Source organism: Orycteropus afer, unplaced genomic scaffold (genome assembly GCF_000298275.1).
Source record: "Orycteropus afer afer isolate SDZICR_OR568_19922 unplaced genomic scaffold, OryAfe1.0 scaffold00130, whole genome shotgun sequence".
NCBI lineage: Eukaryota > Metazoa > Chordata > Mammalia > Tubulidentata > Orycteropodidae > Orycteropus > Orycteropus afer.
In genome coordinates, this window is record NW_006921717.1 from 3,009,181 (window position 1) to 3,029,739 (window position 20,559).

Consider the following 20,559-nt stretch of genomic DNA (forward strand, 5'->3'; position numbering starts at 1 on the left):
AAAAAAAAAAAAAAAAAAAAACTGATTTGTGGCTTCTTTGTCAGGGCTGGGGGGATCTGACTGGTGTAAAGGAGAACTGCCCGAGTAAGCAAGTATACTGAGGGTAATGGGAGCCTGGTTTCTCGTGCTGGAGAAGGGAGTTACAATATAGAAAGCAGGAAGGCAAAGTAAATCCTGTGGTGTTAGACCAGATTTGAAGTTACTGATGTGAAGTCATGGTTAGACAGGCAGACAGAGACGTGGAAATAGACTCAGAGTGTGTACACAGACCCCTGGGTGGCACAAATGGTTCATGCTCAACTGCTAACTTGATGGTTGGTGGTTCAAACCCATCCAGTGGTACCATGGAAGAAAGGCCTGGCTATCTGCTTCCATAAAGATGACAGCCAAGCAAACCCTGTGAAGTGCTTGCCTCTGTAATGCGTGGGAACTCCATGAATCAAAACTGCCTTGAAGGCGATCAGTGTTTTTGTTTTTTCAATGCATATGTTGTTGTTAGCTGTTGTTGAGTCGATTCTAACTCATGGTGAGCACGTATGTTACAGGGTAGAATTGCCACCTTGAGTTCTCTTGGCTGTCATCCTAACACAGCAGACTGCAAGGCCTTTTCTACTAGGTGGGTTTGAACCTCCCACCTTTAGGTTAGCAGTTGAGCACAAACTGTTTCCTAGCTTTGTCCACCAGAGAGCAGAAGCAATGGCGCCACAGTTGGGGCAATGAGCATTCCTAGTGCCCACATAAGGAGCCCTGGTGGTGCAGTGGTTAAAGCTCTTGCCTGCTAACTCAAAGGTCAGAGGTTCAAACCCATCAGCCACTCTGTGAGAGAAAGCTATGGCAGCCAGCTTCCATAAAGATTTACGGACCTGGAAACCCTAAGAGGCAGTTCTGCTCTGTCCTATAGAGTCTCTGAGTCAGAATTAACTCGATGGCAAAGGGATTACTACCCAGATAGAAACCCTGGTGGTGCAATGGTTAAGCACTCATTTGCTAACCGAAAGGTCAGTGGTTTGAACCTACCAGCTGCTCCATAAGAGAAAGATGTAGCTGTCTGTTTCCATAAAGACTGACATAGCCTTGGAAACTCTGCCCTATAGGGTCACTATAAGTTGGAATTGACTAGATGGCAGTCAGTCTGGGTTTTTGGTTTAGTACCCAGATCGGGGTTTCTAAATATCATTCACCACTAAAAGGAACCAGGGCTTCTTGGAGGATTGGCTCTTCATTCCTGGGCTGGGTCAGAGAAGGTACAAATGAGCCTGGAATATTTTGTGTCAGAAAGTTAGAAAGTATAAGAAGGATAAAGGTCATCGAATGGACACAGAAACCAGTCTGCAGGAGGCCCCACTGGTCAGTCATACTGAAAGAATCTGGGTGTCAAAACCAGTAACGACAGGAACATATTAAAGCCCATGAACAGAACAGGAGGCCCTAGGTCCTTAACTGACACACACAAATGGGCTGATAATAAATGAGGGAAGGCAAAGCTCCATCCTGTGACAGAAATCAGCTGGTAAATACACTGGGAAGGATGGGTGAGGAGTCACCTCTGAGCCAAGGTCACTGACTGATGCTAAATAAGAAGGTAGTGAAAACACGATGAGGAAAAGGGGAAGTTACACGATCTCTAAGGATCTCCCCACACAGGATTTTTCACTAATAAGTACAAAGTCCATATTAATTAACTTATATTGGAAGACCAAGAGACCAAGTGGTAAAGTTAGCGTCATCAGTAATGGAACGAATGGGTATCGAGTGCCACCTGCCGTGCTGCACTGAGTAGGCGGGACGTGGCTTTACCTGTGCGGTGATTCTGCCAAAAACACACAACCTGGATCTAAGCTTGAGAAGATGCTGGACAAACCCACACTGAGGAATGGTCAGTACAGTAACCAACCTGTACTCTTAAAACATGTCAAGGTCATGAGAGAGAAGGAAAACCTGAGGGGCTGTTCCAAACAGGAGTTCGGAGAGGCCAGCTGACCGTGTGCAATGTGCAATCCCAGGTTAGACTCTGGGCCTGTGAAGGGCACTCTGTGGAGACTGGCAGCAGAATCGGAAAGCAGGCCGTGCTGAGAGGGTCCTCTGTCCACGTGAAGGTGCCGGTCTCCAGGGGGGCTCAAAACTTGGGGAGGAGAGTGTCCTTATTTTCAGGAAATTAACATACTGCCCTGTTATAGTGTAATGAGCACCAGGCCTGCAATTTACTCTCACGTAGTTCAGAAAAGAAACTACACACATGAATGTATATAGAAAGAACACTAAGACAATCGTGATCATATGTGGGAAACTGAAGAAACGGGAACGTATATATGGGAACACTTGACATCATTCTTATAACTGTTCTGTAAGCTTAAAATTAGTATTTTTTTTTTAAAGTTAAAGGAAAAAACTTTTTGTGCAGGACAAAGTCTTTGATGAAAAGAGGTATAACCCTAATTTTCTGTAAGATAATTAATTTGTAAAATAAAATGGAACAGCTAGCCACAAGGCTGGGAAACTCGTCGGCTGGGCTCTGGTGGCTGGGCCGGCGCTCCCTCGGGCTCTTGGACTTAGAGGTGACAGCATCAGACTGCGTTCCTCTTACCTCAGCCATGTTGATGAGCCCCACAGCCAGCGTTTTATAGCCCAGGATGGTCCGGTTCTTGTACCGCTTTCTCCTTTGCAACATAATCTGCAGCTTGTTGGCGTCTCGCTTAAGGAAATGAGGGTACTATCAAGCACAAACAGAGCCAAACACGGTTAGTAAGCACTCGGGTCCTCGGTGGCTTCTGGTCCCGACGGACGGGGCACGGTCTTTCTGTGCTTCAACGTCTCCTGTCTGTGAAGGGGAGCTGATCAGGGTGCGAAAGACCTTAAGTTGCTGCCCAGGGTTCTGACTCTGCCAGGTGACTGGCTTCCCGTCAACATCTCTGTGCACCTCATGTGCTCAGAACACTGCCTCTTTGCTTACCATCTGATCAAGTGTTTTGTCAACCTCAGCTACTGGGATTATGATGAGAGAGATACACAGGAGGAGGGGTGAGGAGGAGGGATGGAGATGACACTGCGAGCGGGAAATGGGACTGAAGGGGACACACTCTGCTGGGGTGTGTGCTGTGGGTCACTGTGAGCTGATGGGCTGAGCTGGCAGGATGGGTGGGACACAGCTGGTGACTAACACAGGGCCAAGGAAAGGGAAGGGAGCTCTGGTAGTATAGTGGCTAAGGCACTTGACTGCTAACCAGAAGGCTGGGAGTTCACACCCACCAGCCACTCCTCAGAAGGCAGATGGGGCAATCTACTTCCGTAGTGATACTGCCTCGGAAACCCAAGGAGGGGTCGCTATGAGTCGGGTCCGACTTGACGGCACATAACAACAACAACAACAAGGAAAGGGAAAGGAAAAGTGAAACCTGGTGTAGGCTTGTCAGCAGCCGACCAGACCAGGCTCCCAGTAGCCCTATTTCACTGGCCAAGTGACTGCTTTGGCCCTCTGGGCTAGCCATAAAACCTCTAGGTAACTTTAACAGTTCATTCTCACCCAAACTGGGCTAAGGCTACTCTTGGGGGGAAAAAAGAACTGTTTTCCAATGAGAGAACTGTTTTGGGACTAGACTGGACACGTGACCTAAGAAAGAGTACACTCATACCTGCAGGGAAAAGGTTAACTGGAGCTCGGTTTCCACCAGGCCACTAGCTGGAAGGATGATCTCGTTGGAGCGAAGAATTCTTTTGGAACCCTGAAACCAAGACAAGAAGATGTCTAAGCTCTATCACCAGAAATCTGACCAGAAGAAATGCTATGTTGCAAACTACTTCTAAATGCTACCAAAATTCTCACCAGTCCAAGTTCATCTTTATTGGACTTATTAGAATCTAACCACCTCCATAGGTTTTTTTTTTTTTTTTTTAAACTGATTTGGGTGAAAGTTTACAGAGCAAATTCATTTTCTATACAACAGTTCATACTCAATTTGTTTCATGACATTGATAATGCCTAGCTCTCCTCCCACTTCCTTCCTCTGGTTACCCTTTCCCTGTGCCCTTTCCTATGCATTCCTGCCCTCTGAGCTATCTCCCTGTGCAAATACTGGTCTCCCATGATTGATTTCTCTAAGGAGTGTATCATCTGGTGTAACTGTTCACCTTATACGCCTGTCTATTGTTTAGCTGTAAGTCACAGGTGTGAATTTAATTCCAGGCCCAAAAGGTCACTTAGGGGTCAGAGTCTCAGGGGTTTCACAAGTCTCTATCTGACCAGTAAACCTGGTCTTTTTTTGATTTTGAGTTTTGTTCAACATTTTTCTCCCACTCTATCCAGGATCTCGTATTTTGATCCCTTTCTGTGTGGCTGACAGTGGTAGCTGGGCACCATCTAGTTCTTCTGGTCTCAGGGTCATGTAGGCTGAGTTTCACATGGTCCACTAGTCCCTTGGACTAACTGTTTACACGGGTCCTTAGTTTTGTTCATTTTTCTTTGCTCTGGACCATAGGTATGGTTTTATATGTATTATGCTGTGTAGCTCAAAAAGGGTTTTCATGTAAAAACGACTTATCACATGTGACTTTTCACAGTCCTCCTGGGGAAGAGGCAGGCAGGTCTCCGAGCCCTAAGGTGGGGTCTGATCTCCCCATGCTTCCCTCTGCATGAGGAGCCCTACTTCCCCTCTTGATACATCAGCTGTAGGCTCTGGGTTTTGGCTTCCTCAAGTGCTGTGTCCTCTTCTCAGATGTTCTTCCTCGCTTCTGTAACAGCTAACCACCTTGCCTCTCAGGTATCAGTTTAGACGTAGGTTCCTTTCCCAGGAAACTTCCCTTTTCGCCCCTCCTATTCCAACCAAACACTAGGGTAGACGCCCCACTCACTGCAAGGACTGGTCTCAATTCTGAGTTCCATGAGACAGAGACAGCCCTGGTTCCTATGAATCCTGGCACATCATAGATGGTAAACACATGCTGTTGAGGAGATTTGTCTAAAAACCACGTAAAGCTGGTAAGGATGTGGCAAGACCTGGCAAAAAGGGTGCAGAAGCAGCATCCTCCAACCTCCTCTAACTTCACCAAGGGGAAGAAGGGTCCAGAACAACATCAATAGCCCAAGGGTGACTCCTACCAGTGGGAGTCAGACAAGCCGCCACCCTCTAACTTTTCTACAATTCTGACACCAACCGTCCCTCCCAACAGCACTCTCTACTTCTCTGCTGGGTCCAGTAATTCACTGCAATGCCACATAGAACTGACACACAATACTCAGGATTATGGGGTTTATTAGGGAAGTAACAGGTTAGGATTCAGGACCAGAAACTCAGGATGCAGTTTGTCAATCAGGACAGTTCCTCTCAGCGTGCCACAGGCACTCTTCTCTCTGGCCTTAGCCTCTGCCATGCCTGGCTAGTGGTATAAAGCTCTTTTAGCTCTGCCGATAGGCACCCAAAGAGGCAGCCCACTCCACCAGCAAACCCTCCTGCCCAAAGGCACTCGCTCTCTTGCTCTGTGAGCTGGGAAGCCCGTCACTCTGTCTTGTGCTGGTTTCTTGATTCTGCGGCCACCATCCCTCTGCCAAGGAGATCCAGTGCAGAGATCTCTGGTCCAAAGACACGCTCCACTCCTGGTTCTTCTTCTGTCTTGATGAGAGGGACATCCTCCCTTTCTGCCTCCGGGATGGCTCATTTGAAGCCTAACAGGATGGCAAAATTGACCAATTCCCACGTTAGGTTTCCACGTACCTTATTCCCATGGTTCCACACCCACAAGGGTGCCATGTGCTTTATTTACATTACTAACAAACTGTCCAGTCCCCTTGGTGGGCCACAAGCACCTCACATTTGCATAGTCCCATTCAGTCATGTGGCGGGAGCCACAAAGACCATGGCTAGAAGGGCCATGTTAAGTGATTCACTGCACCACAGATCTATAAACTCATTCACTGTGGGAAGCAAAGTAAGTCAGGGTGACTCTTTTAGAAAGTAACCTGGCAATATAAAAATCTTTGCACTGAAATGTTATCATCCAAGGAAGTAAATTCTAAGGAAATAATTTTTAACGATTAAAAAAAAATCTACAAACAAGGCAAAATCCTGTGGTGTAGTAAAGTGCTCAGCTGCTAACCAAAAGGTCAGAGGTTTGAACCCACCAGCCTGTCTGTGGGAGAAAGATGTGGTAGTTGGTTTCTTTAAAGACTGTTGTGCTCAGTGACAGAGGAGAACTTCCCCATAGGGTTGCCTATGGCACGCTTGGACCCTCAAATCTTTATGGAAGCTGATAACTAGGTCTTTCTTCCACACAACTGCTGGGTGAGTTTGAACCACTGACTTTTCGTTCAGTAGCCAACAGCTTAACCACTGCACCATCAAGGCTCCTACATAAGGATTACAGCCTTCTACTCAGTCCTATAGGGTCACTATGAGGCTGAACTGACTCGACAGCAATGGGTTTGGAATTAAAAACAAAAACAAAAATAAGGAGCTTTGTTCACTGAAGAGTATTTGTAATAACATAATATTCTTGAACTACTCAACTTTTATCCTTCTTGTACAAGAACTGCTGATTAGGAAACATTTGTGCTGAAATGGTTCTGCGGTGATGCTGACCCCTAGGAGAGAGTTCTTTCCAAACTCATGAGGCCAAAATGAGACCAGGGAGGTGTGTTCCCGGTAATTATAGAAGGCAGTGGCCCTCTCAGGGGTTGGCGGGTTAGAACTATTGTCTCCACACACTGAGAACTACTTCCCTTGCCCACGTTCACTCTCTCAGGAGGGTACAGGGGAGCTTCCCAGGGGCTCCATGGACTGGGACACTGCAACAGACTGAATGCAGAAGCAGACAGGAGAATCCAGCCGCCGTCTATGAAGCTGGCTATCAAAGAAACTTACAAATACGTAAAACGGTGCCACTCTTTTCATTCAATTTTTATATGTGGAAAATCTAGCTGTTTTTCTATAAAAATGTGTTATTTTATTAAGACATAATGAATACATTGTTGCAATTTAAAAATAATGAGTAAACATTTCTAAACCGTCTAACCCAGTTTAATTTCTAAGAGAACTGCTGCTAGAGAATCCATGTAAACAAAAGTGCTCTGGGGTTCACAATAATCTTTAAGAACATAAAGGGGCCCAGGGACCAGAAAGTTTGCAAGTTATCCCAACAACTTTGTTCTTAGAGAGCTAAAGTACTGTGTCAAATAGCTGAGTCCAAGCTCAGATCTAGTCCTTCTGAATCCAGGGCAGCTTTAAGCCTTCACTTTACAAATACCCACTCACCTGCTCCCTTCCCAACTCTGAAATACACATGTGTGATGTCACAGATAAGACTGGCATTCAAAGCTATCTACTGAATATCTGTGAGCAGAAATTAAAGAGGATGCAGAAGGCCACTGGCTGGAGATTAGAGGATTCATGTATGTGTACTTTTCTTTTTTTTATGAATTTTGACTTTTGTTCCACATTATTCTCTCACTCTCTCCTGAATCTCCTACATAGATTCCCCTCCAAGTGGTTGACAGTGGTAGCTGGGCACCATCTAGTTCTTCTGTTCTCATAGTCATATAGACTGAGGATCACATGGTGTACTGGTCCCTAGGACTAATTGTTTTCATGCATCTTTGGTTTTCTTCATTCTTCTTTGCTCTGGATGAGGAGAGACCCATTGTTGCATCTGGACGGCCGCCTGTAAGCTTTTAAGATTCTAGTCGCTACTTGCCAAAGTTGGAGGTAGAACAATGTTTTGTGTAGTATGTTATGCCAATTGAGCTTGATGTCCCCTGTGACCATGGTCCTGAGCCCACAGGTCGAACTACTTGTTCCCCCTGGGTAGCTGGCTGTGGCCAAGAAGTAACTACAGTCTTGTCCCTTTACAAATATACTTGTAGAAACATTGTCTGCCAACCCTATACATGGTCATGGGTACCCTCCCCCGTGCATAGACATACCTAACATTTCAGCCTGTCCACCCATCTGTCCACCCATTGGTCAATGTTTGCCTTCACTGACAATGCAGTATTGTATGTGCAAAACGGTTCATCTTTGCTGTCTGTACCTCTCTGCACCTCTGTCTTCCTCTTCCGCAGCGCCACCATGTTGATCACTCACATTTGGTACACTGCCCTTCTCTTTACCCAAATCAATACTTATCTCTACCTATCTAACAGTGTTCCCTACCCTACCCTCCCATCGCTGGTAACCAACAAAGAAAATTTCCTTCCACATATAAATCATTCCTTGACTTTTTACAATAACGGACTAATACAGTATTTGTCCTTCTGTGATTGACTTACTTCCACTCAGCATAATGTCCTCCAAGTTCATGCATGTTATACAATGTTTTGCAGATTCTACATTATTATTTAGGGTTGCACAGGCATAGTATTCCATTGTGTGTATGTACCATAGTTTGGTTATCCATTCTTCTGTTAATGTTAATGCCACAGTGGTTTTATCATTTTACAATCCTACCAACAGTGAATGAGAGTTCCAATCTCTCCACATCTGTGATGGTTATGTTTGTATGTCAACTTGGCTAGGCCTAGTTGAGTGGCTGGGTAGCTGGATGTAGTATTCCCCATGATGAGACTGGTAATCAACTCCATGGTGGAATCTACTGGGAGCAGCTGAGTAGCTGCCTTTGGGTATGTGGTCTGCTTCCTGTATATAAGGAGAAGCTTCGAGAATGGTCTCTAGCCTATAGCACGCTTGGACCCTGCATGTAGCTATGTTGTTGCTCAGCAGCCTGCCATCTGCTGACCTTGGGACTTACAATGGACTTAAGTTAATGGCCTGCCGTGTGGTTTGGTAACATTGGGACTGTGCCTTTTTACTTGCCAACCTTGGGCTTGGCAGCCTCAGCAGCCAGCAGCTGTCCGAGTGAAGAAAAGCCTCTAGCTCCAGTGGGCCAGGAGCAGGAGGCAGAGCTGGACCCCAAGGTTGAGGGGTTTTCACCCAGCCCCTAGAGCTTGGTACTTTGAACTTGGACTTAAAGCCTCCAAATTGTAAGAATAAACTCCTGTCTGTTAAGGCCATCCCATTTGTGGTATATTTCTTGTCAGAGAGGCACTAGGGAACCAGAACAACATCTTTGCCAGCATTTGCTATTTCCTGTTTTACTGAACTTTTTATGCATATTTTCTTGCCTGTTTTTTTAGTGCCTAAGGCATTTGACTATTAACCAGAAGGTTGGAGGTTCAAACCTACCAGCCTATCTGTGGAAGAAGATGGGGCAATTTTCTTCCATAAAGATTTACTGCCTCAGAAACCCAATGGGGGTCCCTATGAATCGGAATCAACTTGATGGTTTTGGTATATTTGTTTTCTTAATAGTATTTTTTCATGAAGTATTTAATTTTGATCAAGTCATTTTAATATTACTACTTTGTCTCTTGATAGCGCTCTCTGGATTCTAAGAAAGCTCTGCCTACCCCAAACTCATGAAGATATTCTCAGCTTTCTCTGAAAAGTTTTATAATTTTAGCTTTTACATTTAGGTTTCTAATTCATCTCTAATTTCTGTTTATATAAAATACAGATTTTGTTTAATGCAGGATGGAAAATCTCCTAACCCCAGTATCTCAGAACATTTTTGTACTTATAATAGCATTATATTACATACCAATTAGGAGCTCTGGTGGCATAGTGGCTAAAACCCACCAGCTGTTCCTCAGAAGGAAGATTGGGCAATCTGCTCCCGTAGAGACAGTGCTTTGGAAACCCAAGAAGGGGTTGCTATGAGTTGGAATCGACTCGACAGCAGTGAGTGTGAGTTTATATACCAATTAAAAATAATAAATGAAATTCTGCATCATCTATTAGATAATGCTTTTTGTAGTAACTTATATCACCAATAAGCATCTTCTCAAGGGTTTCCGTTGAGCTCATTTAGGCCGTTTTAAGGAATCTCTGTAAAACGCATCTCAGCAATGGTCAGAGAGCCCAACACATGGTTTGTGTGGAGCAGGGGCTCAACCAGGGGCGACTCAGCCCACCAGGGGGCATTCAGCAATACTGGGAGATATTTTTGGTTGCCACAGCTGCAAGGGCACGCTACTGGCCTCTAGTAGGGACAGGCCAGAGGTGCTGTTAGATATCCTACCAAGCATGGACAGCCCCCACAACAAGGAATGATCTGCCCCCAAATGCCAACATGGCACCACTGAGACCTACTCTGAGACCTGGACTCCCCTGGAGACACTGCTTCCTGGGTGGCCCTCTCAAACGGTGGCCACTTGCTCCCCAAGCCCCCACACACTGGGCAGACCCCTCCTTGCTCATCTCTGCCTCTAGAACATTGCCCTTCCACTTCCCTCAACACCCCCGATTCTGAATTGATGTCTCCAGCTTCCCTCGCCCTCTATCCCGTGTTGTCGCTGGCATCTGTAACTGCCAGTCTCACCCCCACACTTTCAGATTTTAGCTTCTGACTCACGCCCTCTCCCCAGCACTATTCCAGTTACGATACTTGACGATTTCTGTATATGCCCCTTCCGGCGCTCTGGCCTCCGAGTTCAGCCTGCCTGCTGTCCTCTCTTCTCTTCTTCCTAAACCAAACTCACTGCCACTGAGGTGGTTCCAATTCATAGTGACCCTATAGGACAGAGTAGAACTACCCCATAGGGTTTCCAAGGCCATCAATCTTTGCAGAAGCAAACTGTCACATCTTTCTTGTGCGAGAGGCTGGTGAGTTAGAACTAACACCCTTCTAGTTAGTGGGTGAGCACTTAACTTCTGCACCACCAAGGCTCCTCCTTTTCTCCTTGCCCAGCTTAAATGCCACAGTCACTCATTATAAATGCACCCTCGCACACACCCTTAACTCCTCTTGCCCCTCTTTAGCTCTGCCATGCTCATCTGGTAAATTACAACTCTGTTTAAATCCAACCGCACCAGCTGAACGCCTGGAGGGAAACATACAATCAGGGTAACTGGTCTCATCCAAACCCTAAGTGGGTCTATAATGGTGCCTGGCAATCACACACATTCTCCCAGGTCCCTTCACTTTCCCGAGGAGCTCTGATGGCACAGTGGTTAAAGCATACAGCTGCTAACCGAGAAGCCCAGAGCCTTGAACCCACAAGCCCCTCTGTGGAGAACGATGCAGCAGCCAGCTTCCAGAATGACTGACAGCCTCTGAAACCCTCTGAGGCAGCTCTACTCTGCCCTACACGGTTGCTATGAGTTGGAATCAACTCGAAGGCAGTGGGTTGGGTTGGGTTTTCACGTCCCCACCTCCTCGATGAGGACATCAGATCTTATCTCTCCTGGGACCTCCAGCTCCTGCTCATCCTCCCCTCACTCCAAGCTGACAACCTGGGCTCTGACTTCACTGGGCATACTGAAGCCCTAAGAGAGTGCCCACTGTGCCTGCCACGCTCACCTGCCCACCAGCGTCTGTCCGCACGGATCCTCCCCGCCTGCTCCACTTGGGCACTGGATCTCATCCCTTCTCACCTCAAGGACACTGCCTCAGCCATTCTTGCCTCTCCTACCTGATCAGCCTTCCGCTCCATACTGGACCATTCCCATTAGCAAACACACTGCTATTCCTCTCATCTGAAACAAACTAACTCCTCTTGCCCCCACATGTTCTTCCAGCTACCACCCATTTCTTGCTTCCTTTTACAGCAAACTCCTCAGAAGAACTGTCTAGTCTTGCTGTCCTGAGGTCCTCTCCTCCTAGATGCATTCTAGGGAGTGCTAACGTTCCACCAGAACCACTACTGACAAGCTCTCAGATAACTCACTTTGGTAAATCTGATGACAGCTCTCATCGTCTGTGACTGATCTGCAGCTTTTGACAGAGCTGATCACCTTCCACTCTGGCAATACTCCCTTTCACGTGGCTCCCAGCACACCACGCTCCCTTGGGTTCTCCTCACTCCTCCAGCTGCTCGTTCCAGGTCTCTTTTTCGGGTTCCTCCTCTTCTGCCCAACTTCCTAATGGTGGCGTGTTGGGGCCTCAGTCATCACACACTCACTGGTTATCTCATCCAATCCACGGTCTGAAATATGTTGATGACTCCCCAAATTCTCTCTCCACCCTAGACTTGTCTCCTGAACTCTGTTGTTAGGTGCTGTCGAGTTGTCCCTGACTCATAGCGACCTCATGGACAGCAGAACGAAACTGCCCGGTCCTGTGCCAGCCTCACGATCCTTGCTATACCTGAGCCCATCGCTGCAGCCACCGTGTCAATCTACCTTGTTGAGGGCCTTCCCCCTTTTCACTGACCCTCTACTTTACCAAGCATGATATCCTTCTCCAGGGAACGGTCCCTTCTGACAACATGACCAAAGTAGGTAAGACTGGCCATTCTCGGTTCCAAGGAGCATTCCAGCTGCAGTTCCTCCAGGACAGATTAGTTAGTTCTTCTGGCAGTCCACAGTACTTTCAGTAGTCTTCACCAACACCACAACTCAAAAGCATCAACTCATCTTCAGTCTTCCTCATTCACTGTCCATCTTTGGACACACATATAAATGTTCTGAATAGTAAATCATAAAATCAAACATCTGAGAATGAAAACATCAGCAAATCATGTGCTGCACCACTGTATGGAGTATGTATCACTAACAGTGGGATGTACAAAAAAGAAACGAAAAATGAGCAGTCACAAGTGCGGTTTGTCCTAACTCGAATATGTAGTAAGCTGGCTACTACCTGGCCACTGTTTTCTTACTCATCCTGTTTACTGTCTTTTTCTGAAAACTTTTCAGTCTCAGGATCTGTAAAATGGCATGGCATCAGACTTCATCAAACTTCACAAGGTGGAGGGTGGGTGGGGAGAGAATCAAGCTCAACATCAGCCCAATGCTGATTCCTATGAGGTGGAGGTCAGACCTGCCTCCATCCTCCAAACTTTTTACCTATTCTGACACCAGCCATCCCTCCCAAGACACACTCTGCTTCTCTGCTGGGTTTGACAGTTCACTGCAATGGCCACAAAGAACCCGTGGACCATACTCACGATTATGGAGTTTATTAGGAAAGTAACAGGTTACAAATCAGGATCAAGACTAACATGGAAGTAGCAGGACTGACTCGGGATACAGCTCCTGAACTGGAAAGCTTCCCATGCCCCCAGAAAGGCCTGTCTCTCGGCCCTCAGCCCAGCCTCTGCCCCGCTTGGGCAAGTGTTACAAAGTTCTTTAGCCCTGCCAGGAAGCTCACTCCCGAAGGTGCTCAGTGGGTTGGAGAGCCTTCCCTGGTGGACTTGCGCTGTCATTAGTGTCACAGCTTTGTCTCGTGGGTTTAGGAGGTTCTCAGCGCAGGGACCCTGGGTCCAGAGGACACGCTCCACCCCTGGCTCTGCTCACAGTGAGGTCCCCTTTCACCTGTGTGACTGGGTCTCCTTAGGCCTACTGGGATGGCAAAACTCACCACTCTGCTACAAGTGTTCTCTGCACCTTATATGCATAGTCCCATTCATGCAAGTTTCCATATACCTTATTTGCATTAGCAAAACTGTCCAATCCCCTTGGTGAGGTACAAGCACCTTATCTGTATTGTCCTACCCAATCATTTTGTAACAGTGTGATAGCTAAGTTTGTGTGTCAACTTGGCTGGGCCTGGATGTAGTATTCCCCATGATGAGACTGGTAATCAACTCCATGGTGGAATCTACTGTGAGCAGCTGAGTAGGTTGCCTTGGGGATGTGGTCTGCTTCCTGTGTATAAGGAGAAGCCTTAGGGAATGGTCTCTAGCTTATGGCACTCTTGGACCCTACATGTAGCTGTGTCGTTATTCAGCAGCCTGCCATGCTCTGTTGACCTTGGGACTTACAATAGACTTAAATTAATGGCCTGTCGTGTGGTTCGGTAACATTGGGACTGTGCCTTTTTACTTGTCAAACTTGGGTTTGTCAAACTCAGCCGCCAGCAGTTGCCTGAGTGAAGAAAGCCTCCAGCTTCAGTGGGCCGGGAGCAAGAGGCAGAGCTGAAGCCCAAGGGTGAGGAGCTTTCACAAGTGCCCTAGAGCCTGGCACTTAGAACTCAGACTAGTAGCCTCCAAACTGTAAGAGAATAAACTCCTGTTTGCTCAAGCATCCCATTTGTAGTATATTCCTGTCAGAATAGCACTAGGGAACCAGAACAAACAGTTACAGACCATGGCTAGAAGAGTCATATTAAAATAACTCACTATACTAGAGGATCTCTTTATACTCTTAAAAGTTACTGATGATCGGACTGTAAAATGATATAACCACTGGATATCGGTATGGTGATTTCCTTAAAAAGTTGGAAACAGAAATACCATTTGCTCCAGCAATCCCTTTACTAGGTACATATCCTAAAGAAGTGAGAGCCAGGACACGAATAGATACATGCACACTCATGTTCACTGCAGCACTATTCACAACAGCAAAGAGATAAAAACAACCTAAGTGCCCAGCAACAGAGGAATAGATAACCAAAGGATAACTAAACTGTGGTACATACACATGATGGAATACTATGCAACACTAAAGAATAATGTAGAATCTGCAAAATAGCATGGACGAACTTGGAGGACATTATACTGAGTGAAGTAAGTTAATCACAAGACAAATATTGTATTAGTCCATTAGTGGAAAAAGTTAGGAAAGGTTTATATACGGAAGAACACTTTCTTTGTTGGTTACCAGGGATGGGTGGTGGTGGTGGTGGTGGTGGTGGTGTAATTCCTAGATAGGTTGGGGGGGGGAATATATATATATACACACACACCCCCAAGATTCTTAGTGGTTACCAGGGGTAAGAGGGAGGGGGAATGGGAAGCTGTGGTTTGGGGGGCACTGAGTTTATGCTAATAGTGGTGGAATATTTTGGAAAAGGACAGCAATAATAGTGGCACAGCATGAAAAATGTTATCAAAGTCTCTGAGCTGTAAATGCAGAAGTTGTTACACTGGCGAATGTCTTCTTGTGTATGTTTTCACTGCAATAAAAGTAAAAAAAAAAAAAAAAAAGGTGCTGAGGATCCCAAGCAGCTTTTGTTTATGGGGGGCACATGAATCAATATTCACCACATCGGGAATAAAAACTGAGGTTAGAAAAATATTAATCCACAAAAAAAACACACTAAAAGCCAATCACCTATTAAGTGTTTCTATAAGCATTTAATGAAACATAAACGCTTTCCAAAGCAGTTCAGTGAGAAGATGGCACAGTTTTTCCTAAAAGCTTTATTGAGATGTAATTCATACACCATGAAATTCATCCATTTAAAGTGTTCAAATTATTTTTAATATAATCAGAGTTGTGCAACCATCACCAAATCAATTCCAGGATATTTTCATCATCCCCCAAAGAAGCCTTGTACCCATTAAGCACCATTCTCCTTAATATCCCCACCCCCAACCCTAGGCAGTCACTAATACACTGTCTGACTTTAGGATTTGCCTATTCTGGACGTGTCATGTAAATGGAACCATACACTATCTGGTCTTTCTGACTGGCTCCTTCCATGTGTTCAGGGTCTACTTGTGCGGTAGCAGGTACCAGGACTTCATCAGTTGCTGGATGATACTGCATCGCATAGATGGGCCACACTCTACTCATCCATTCATCAGGTGATGAACATTTGATTTGGGTTGTTTCCACTTTTTGGATACTGTGAATAATGCTGCTATGTATGTACATTCATGCAGAAGTTTTTATGTAGACATACGTCTTCATTTCTCTTGGGTCTATACTTACGAGTAGAATTTGTAGGTCTTATGGTAACTCTAAGGAGCTCTGGTGGCACGGTGCCTAAGGCATTGGACTGCTAACCAGAAGGTTGGCGGTTCAAACCACCAGCTGCTCCGTGGAAGGAAGATGAGGCAATCTACTCCTGTAAAGATTTATTGCCTAGGAAACCTAACAGGAATCACTATGAATTGAAATCGACTCAATGGCAGTAAGTTAATTATGTCTGATCCTTTCAGAAACTGCCAGGCTGGTTTCCAAAGGGTGGCACCACTGTATACTCCTGACAGCAGCGTAGGAGGGAGAGGGCATAGTTTTACATTTCTGCAGTCCTCTCTGTCTGGCTGACCAGAAGATGGCTGGATTCTCCCATGACAGACCGCATGCACAAACAGGTAACAAACTGACCTGTTCTGGTTGCAGTACATGAAAACTATCCCAACTCACACAGATACGTGGTTAGAAAAAGGGGGAGTATTTTCCAGCCATCTCAGTAACTGTGGAATGTTCTTCTTTGATATTATACCAAAACTTGACAAGTGGTAGTTTCTTAAAGGTCAGTTGTAAAGTGGAATTACAGTAAGGCTTCTGAACTCTGTTTCATATCAAAATGCAATCAATGGACAGAAAAAGAGTATCAGTGGGGAAAGCAGGCTATCTGAATAAAGTTTATAGTCTGTTAATCGTGTAGTACCAATGCTAATTTCTCAGTTTTGATAAATGTATCGTGGTTAAGTAAGATGCTAACATTGGAAGAAGCTGGGTGAAGGGGATACAGGAACTCAGTACTATTTCTGCATCATTTCTGTAAATCTGGGGGGAAGATGTGGCAGTCTGCTTCTGTAAAGATGACAGCCTGGGAAATCCTATGGGGCAGTTCCACTCTGTCCTCTAGGGGCGCTGTGAGTCCACAGCAGAGGGTTTGGATTGGTCTTTGTTCTGTAATAGAGCTCTGGTGGCACAGTGCCTAAGGTATTTGACTGCTAACCAGAAGGCTGGCAGTTCATACCAACCAGCCATTCTTCAGAAGGAAGGTTGGGCAATCGACTTCCATAGAGCTACCACCTCAGAAACCCAAGGAGGGGTTGCTATGAGTTGGACTCGACTTGACATCAGTGAGTTTGGGTTTTTTTGGTTTTGTTCTGTAAAGACTGACAGCCTTGGAACCTATGGGGCAGTTCTACTCTGTCCTATAGGGTTCACTATCAGTTGGAGTTGACTCAATGGCAGTAGGTTCTATTAATCTAAATTAATTAAAAATATGAAATTAAATCTAATCCATTAGTCTATGTTATTCTTTGAGTGGATCTTTTACCATGCGATTGTATAACCTCATGCAATGGTCACTGGGACAATATTGATTGGTTCACTGAGTTACATGCATCTGCCAGATGATAACACATTTAATTATACAGTATTAAAAAAATCACAGTTGTTAACTCATCACTGATTTCATTAAAAAAACAAAACAAAACAAAGAACGTTTTTAAGAACTGGGAAGCTGTTAAACTTACAAGGACAGATCCAAGTTTTCCAAACTTCTTTTTGCTTGAAAGCTCACATTTTATTCAGCAACAAATACTGTCGACCGTTTTCCTTGCAATGACAGGCTCACTTTGTTCATTTTCAAAAAAACATCTCCCACACACCCAAGTCTGCACAGTCAGTCTGTCTGTTAAGTCCTTCTTTCAAGTAAAAATGGTGCATCATAAAAAGCATGGTACATGGAAACAATTAGTCCAAGCAACTGGTACACCATGCGATCCATAGCCTATACGACTATGAGGCCAGAAGAAATAGATGGTGCCTGGCTACCACTGTCAACCACTCAGAGGGGGATCTATGTAGGAGATCCTAGATAAAGTGGGAGAACAATGCGGAACAAAACTCAAAATCATTTGGGAAAAAAAAAAAGGGACCAGGTGTGCTGGTCTGATAGAGCCTGATGGAACCACTGAGACTATGGTCCCTAGCTGCCCTTCAGCTCTGGAATTGAACCTGCTCCTGTGGCTTCCAGCCAAACAAAAGACAGGTATATGAGGTAAACATTTACACTAGGTAGATACACTCCCTGGAAAGGTCAATCATGGGAGAATAGAAAGGCTGTGTGTGCAGAGGGAGCCAGCTCAGGGGATAAGAGTGCATGGAGGGAAGGACACAGGGAAGAGGTAACTATGGGGAGGAAGTGGGAGGGGAGCTGTTGCATTGTGGGAAACTGTAGTCAATGTCATGAGACAAAGTGTATGTGAGCTGCTGTACGGAAAGTGAATTTGCTCTGCAAACTTTCACCCAAATCACAATTTAAAAAAAAAAGGATGGTACAAATGGTTAATGTGCTTGGCTGCTAACCAAAAAGTTGATGGTTCTAGTCCAGCTGCAGGCACCTTGGAAGAACAGCCTGGTGATGTGCTGGGAAAGCCCGCCACCGAAAACCTTACAAAGCACACACGGGGCTGCCATGAGTTAGAACCGACTCATGGCAACTGGTTCTCACTGGTTTTTAGTTCACAACTCAATAATACAAGTGCTTTTCCTCAAAAGAAACTCTCCACTTCACTATAAAGTGGAAGGGCTTTACACGTACTTCCCACGTCACTAGAATATTAAGAAGATACTGACTCGGGGTGAGATGTATGAAACTAACAATCGTCACTGCTTCCTGCAGGACATTCTTGAGTGAAACTGTGGGCCTGTGCCCTCCACCTGCTCATTTTGAGTGTGGTGGTAACCGCGGCAATGACTACTGGTACTTTCTGGGGACGATGTCTTGGTTGGGCTAAGGTCCCAGCAACTGTGCCCCCTGTTGCTCTTTTAATGTCAACACAAATGTGAACACAGTGGAAAAGGCAAATGATACCACAACACGACTAGGAAAGTAATTCTGACCTCGTGCACCTCTGAAAGGGCCTCAGGGACCCAAGGGTCTGCGAAACTCATTTAGGGCATTGCTGCCTGCTAGGATGTAAGCTTCCTAAAGAAACTTCAATGGATTTGAATGTGTTCTTCATTGCTGACTCCCTGTGCCGAGAACGATGCCTGGCATATAGTAGGGTCTTGATAAATATTTATTGTATGAATGAACAAATAGATAAATGAACGCAACAACACTCGTCACTATTTTCAGCTGCTTGGAAATAACCAAAAACCAAACCCACTGCCACTGAATCGATTTTCACTCATAGCAACCCCCACTGGGTTTCCAAGGCTGTACATCTTTATGGAAGCAGACTGCCTCATCTTTCTTCCATGGAGCAGCTGATGGGTTCAGCCAAATGCCTTAACCACTATACCACCAGAATGCCTTGCTTGGAAATAAAGCAATAAAAAAGCCAGGATATCTGTAGTTTTCCTATATAATTTAAAATTATACAGAATGCTAACTATTTAGCCAGGAAATAAAAGACACGATTTCTTTTGGCAAAGGCGTCTAAGTGTGGGAATGGCAAAAGCAGCAGGGAGCTTCAAAACTATACCAACAGCGTCTGCACTGGGGAGCAGCGTCTGCACTGGGAAGCAGCAGCTTCTAGCAAAGGCCACAGTTCCTGAAAACCGCACCAGCGCCTACGACCGCGAATCCAGTGCCAAACAGGAGAGGAGGAAAAGGCACCGAAAGCTTCCCCTTTCACTTCCCTGTCCCTCACTGTTTTCCGAAAACCGTCGTGTCTAGGAACAGCTCACAGATCTGGGGCAATCGTGCACAAAGACGAACGGAACTAGAACATAAAGAGCGTGAGGCGGGAATGAACAAGGAGTAATTAAAACGGTGTACATTTTGAGGACTAACTGAAGACAATGCCTCGTTCCCAGAAAAAGACCTGGAGGACGCAGTACGGACGACCCCCTGCTGTGATGCTCTAGCTGGGACTTTCATGAAGCCACTGCTAGGACCCTACCTTGCTGTGGAACAGGGGACGATGCAGCTAATGCCACGTGCTGGCTGCCAGGGCTCCCAGCAGGCTTCCCGCTGGTCGGTGCCAATAAGGACCCATTCTTCAGCTCGAGAAGTCAGTCATGACTCAGTGACTCCAGAGGCCCTGCAGGGCCTCACACGGTCCAGCAAGTCATCGTTAGACAGAACTCAGCAGTTAAGGAAAGTCTCCTCAGAGACCAGCTTCTAGTCCCAGTTCTGCCACCTGGTAATCAGCTACAGATGGGAATGCCTGAACTCTTCTGTGGTGCAGGGGCTCCTCTTTGCTGGAAATCTGAGAATGCTGACAGCATAAATGCCTGTGAACATTCTGGGTCCTCTGAAGATACTGAGTAACTGTAAGGGGTTAAATTTGGGGATTAACTAAACTAAACTAAAAAAAAAAGGAAAGAAAAAAAAAAAAACCACACCAAACTCACTGCCATTGAGTCGATCTGACTCATAGCGACCTCTCCTTGGGTTTCCAAGGCAGTATGTCTACGGAAGTAGATTGCCCAACCTTCCTTCCGAGGAGGGGCTGGTGGGTTTGAACCACCAGCCTTCTGGTTAGCAGTCAAATGTCTTAGGCATTATGCCACCAGAACGCCTGGGGATTAACTAGAAGAGAAAATATCTCAGTATACTTTAAATTACCAAGTCTGAAATAACAGTCTAAGTTCTGTCCACCCTATAAATAACCTCTAAAGTGCTTCCCTGTGGGATCTGGAATTTAGCTTTACCCAAAGAATCTCTGTTGTCGTTGTTAGGTGCTGTCGAGTCAGCTCCGACTCATGGCGACCCTGTGCACAACCCAATGAGACGCTGCCTGGTCCTGCGCCAGCCTCATCATCCTCGCTATGCTTTCACTGCTCGTCACGAGGTCTTCCAGGGACGCACCAGACGGGGCTTCCACCGCTCGTCACGAGGTCTTCCAGGGACGCACCAGACGGGGCTTTCACCGCTCGTCACGAGGTCTTCCAGGGACGCACCGGACGGGGCTTTCACCGCTCGTCACGAGGT

The 20,559-nt window shown here is 45.9% G+C and overlaps 1 protein-coding gene across 1 annotated transcript in view; it reads right to left on the reverse strand.

The window, feature by feature from the left end:
• The window catches only part of PACS1 (phosphofurin acidic cluster sorting protein 1), a 190,278-nt gene that overhangs the window by 34,476 nt on the left and 135,243 nt on the right, over window positions 1-20,559 (reverse strand). The window contains exons 3-5 of the mRNA XM_042781512.1: window positions 3,630-3,719; window positions 2,585-2,710; window positions 1,798-1,810 (exon numbers count right to left, since the gene is read on the reverse strand). Of these exons, the coding sequence (XP_042637446.1) occupies window positions 1,798-1,810; window positions 2,585-2,710; window positions 3,630-3,719 (229 nt within the window). The remainder of the gene's footprint in view (window positions 1-1,797; window positions 1,811-2,584; window positions 2,711-3,629; window positions 3,720-20,559) is intronic.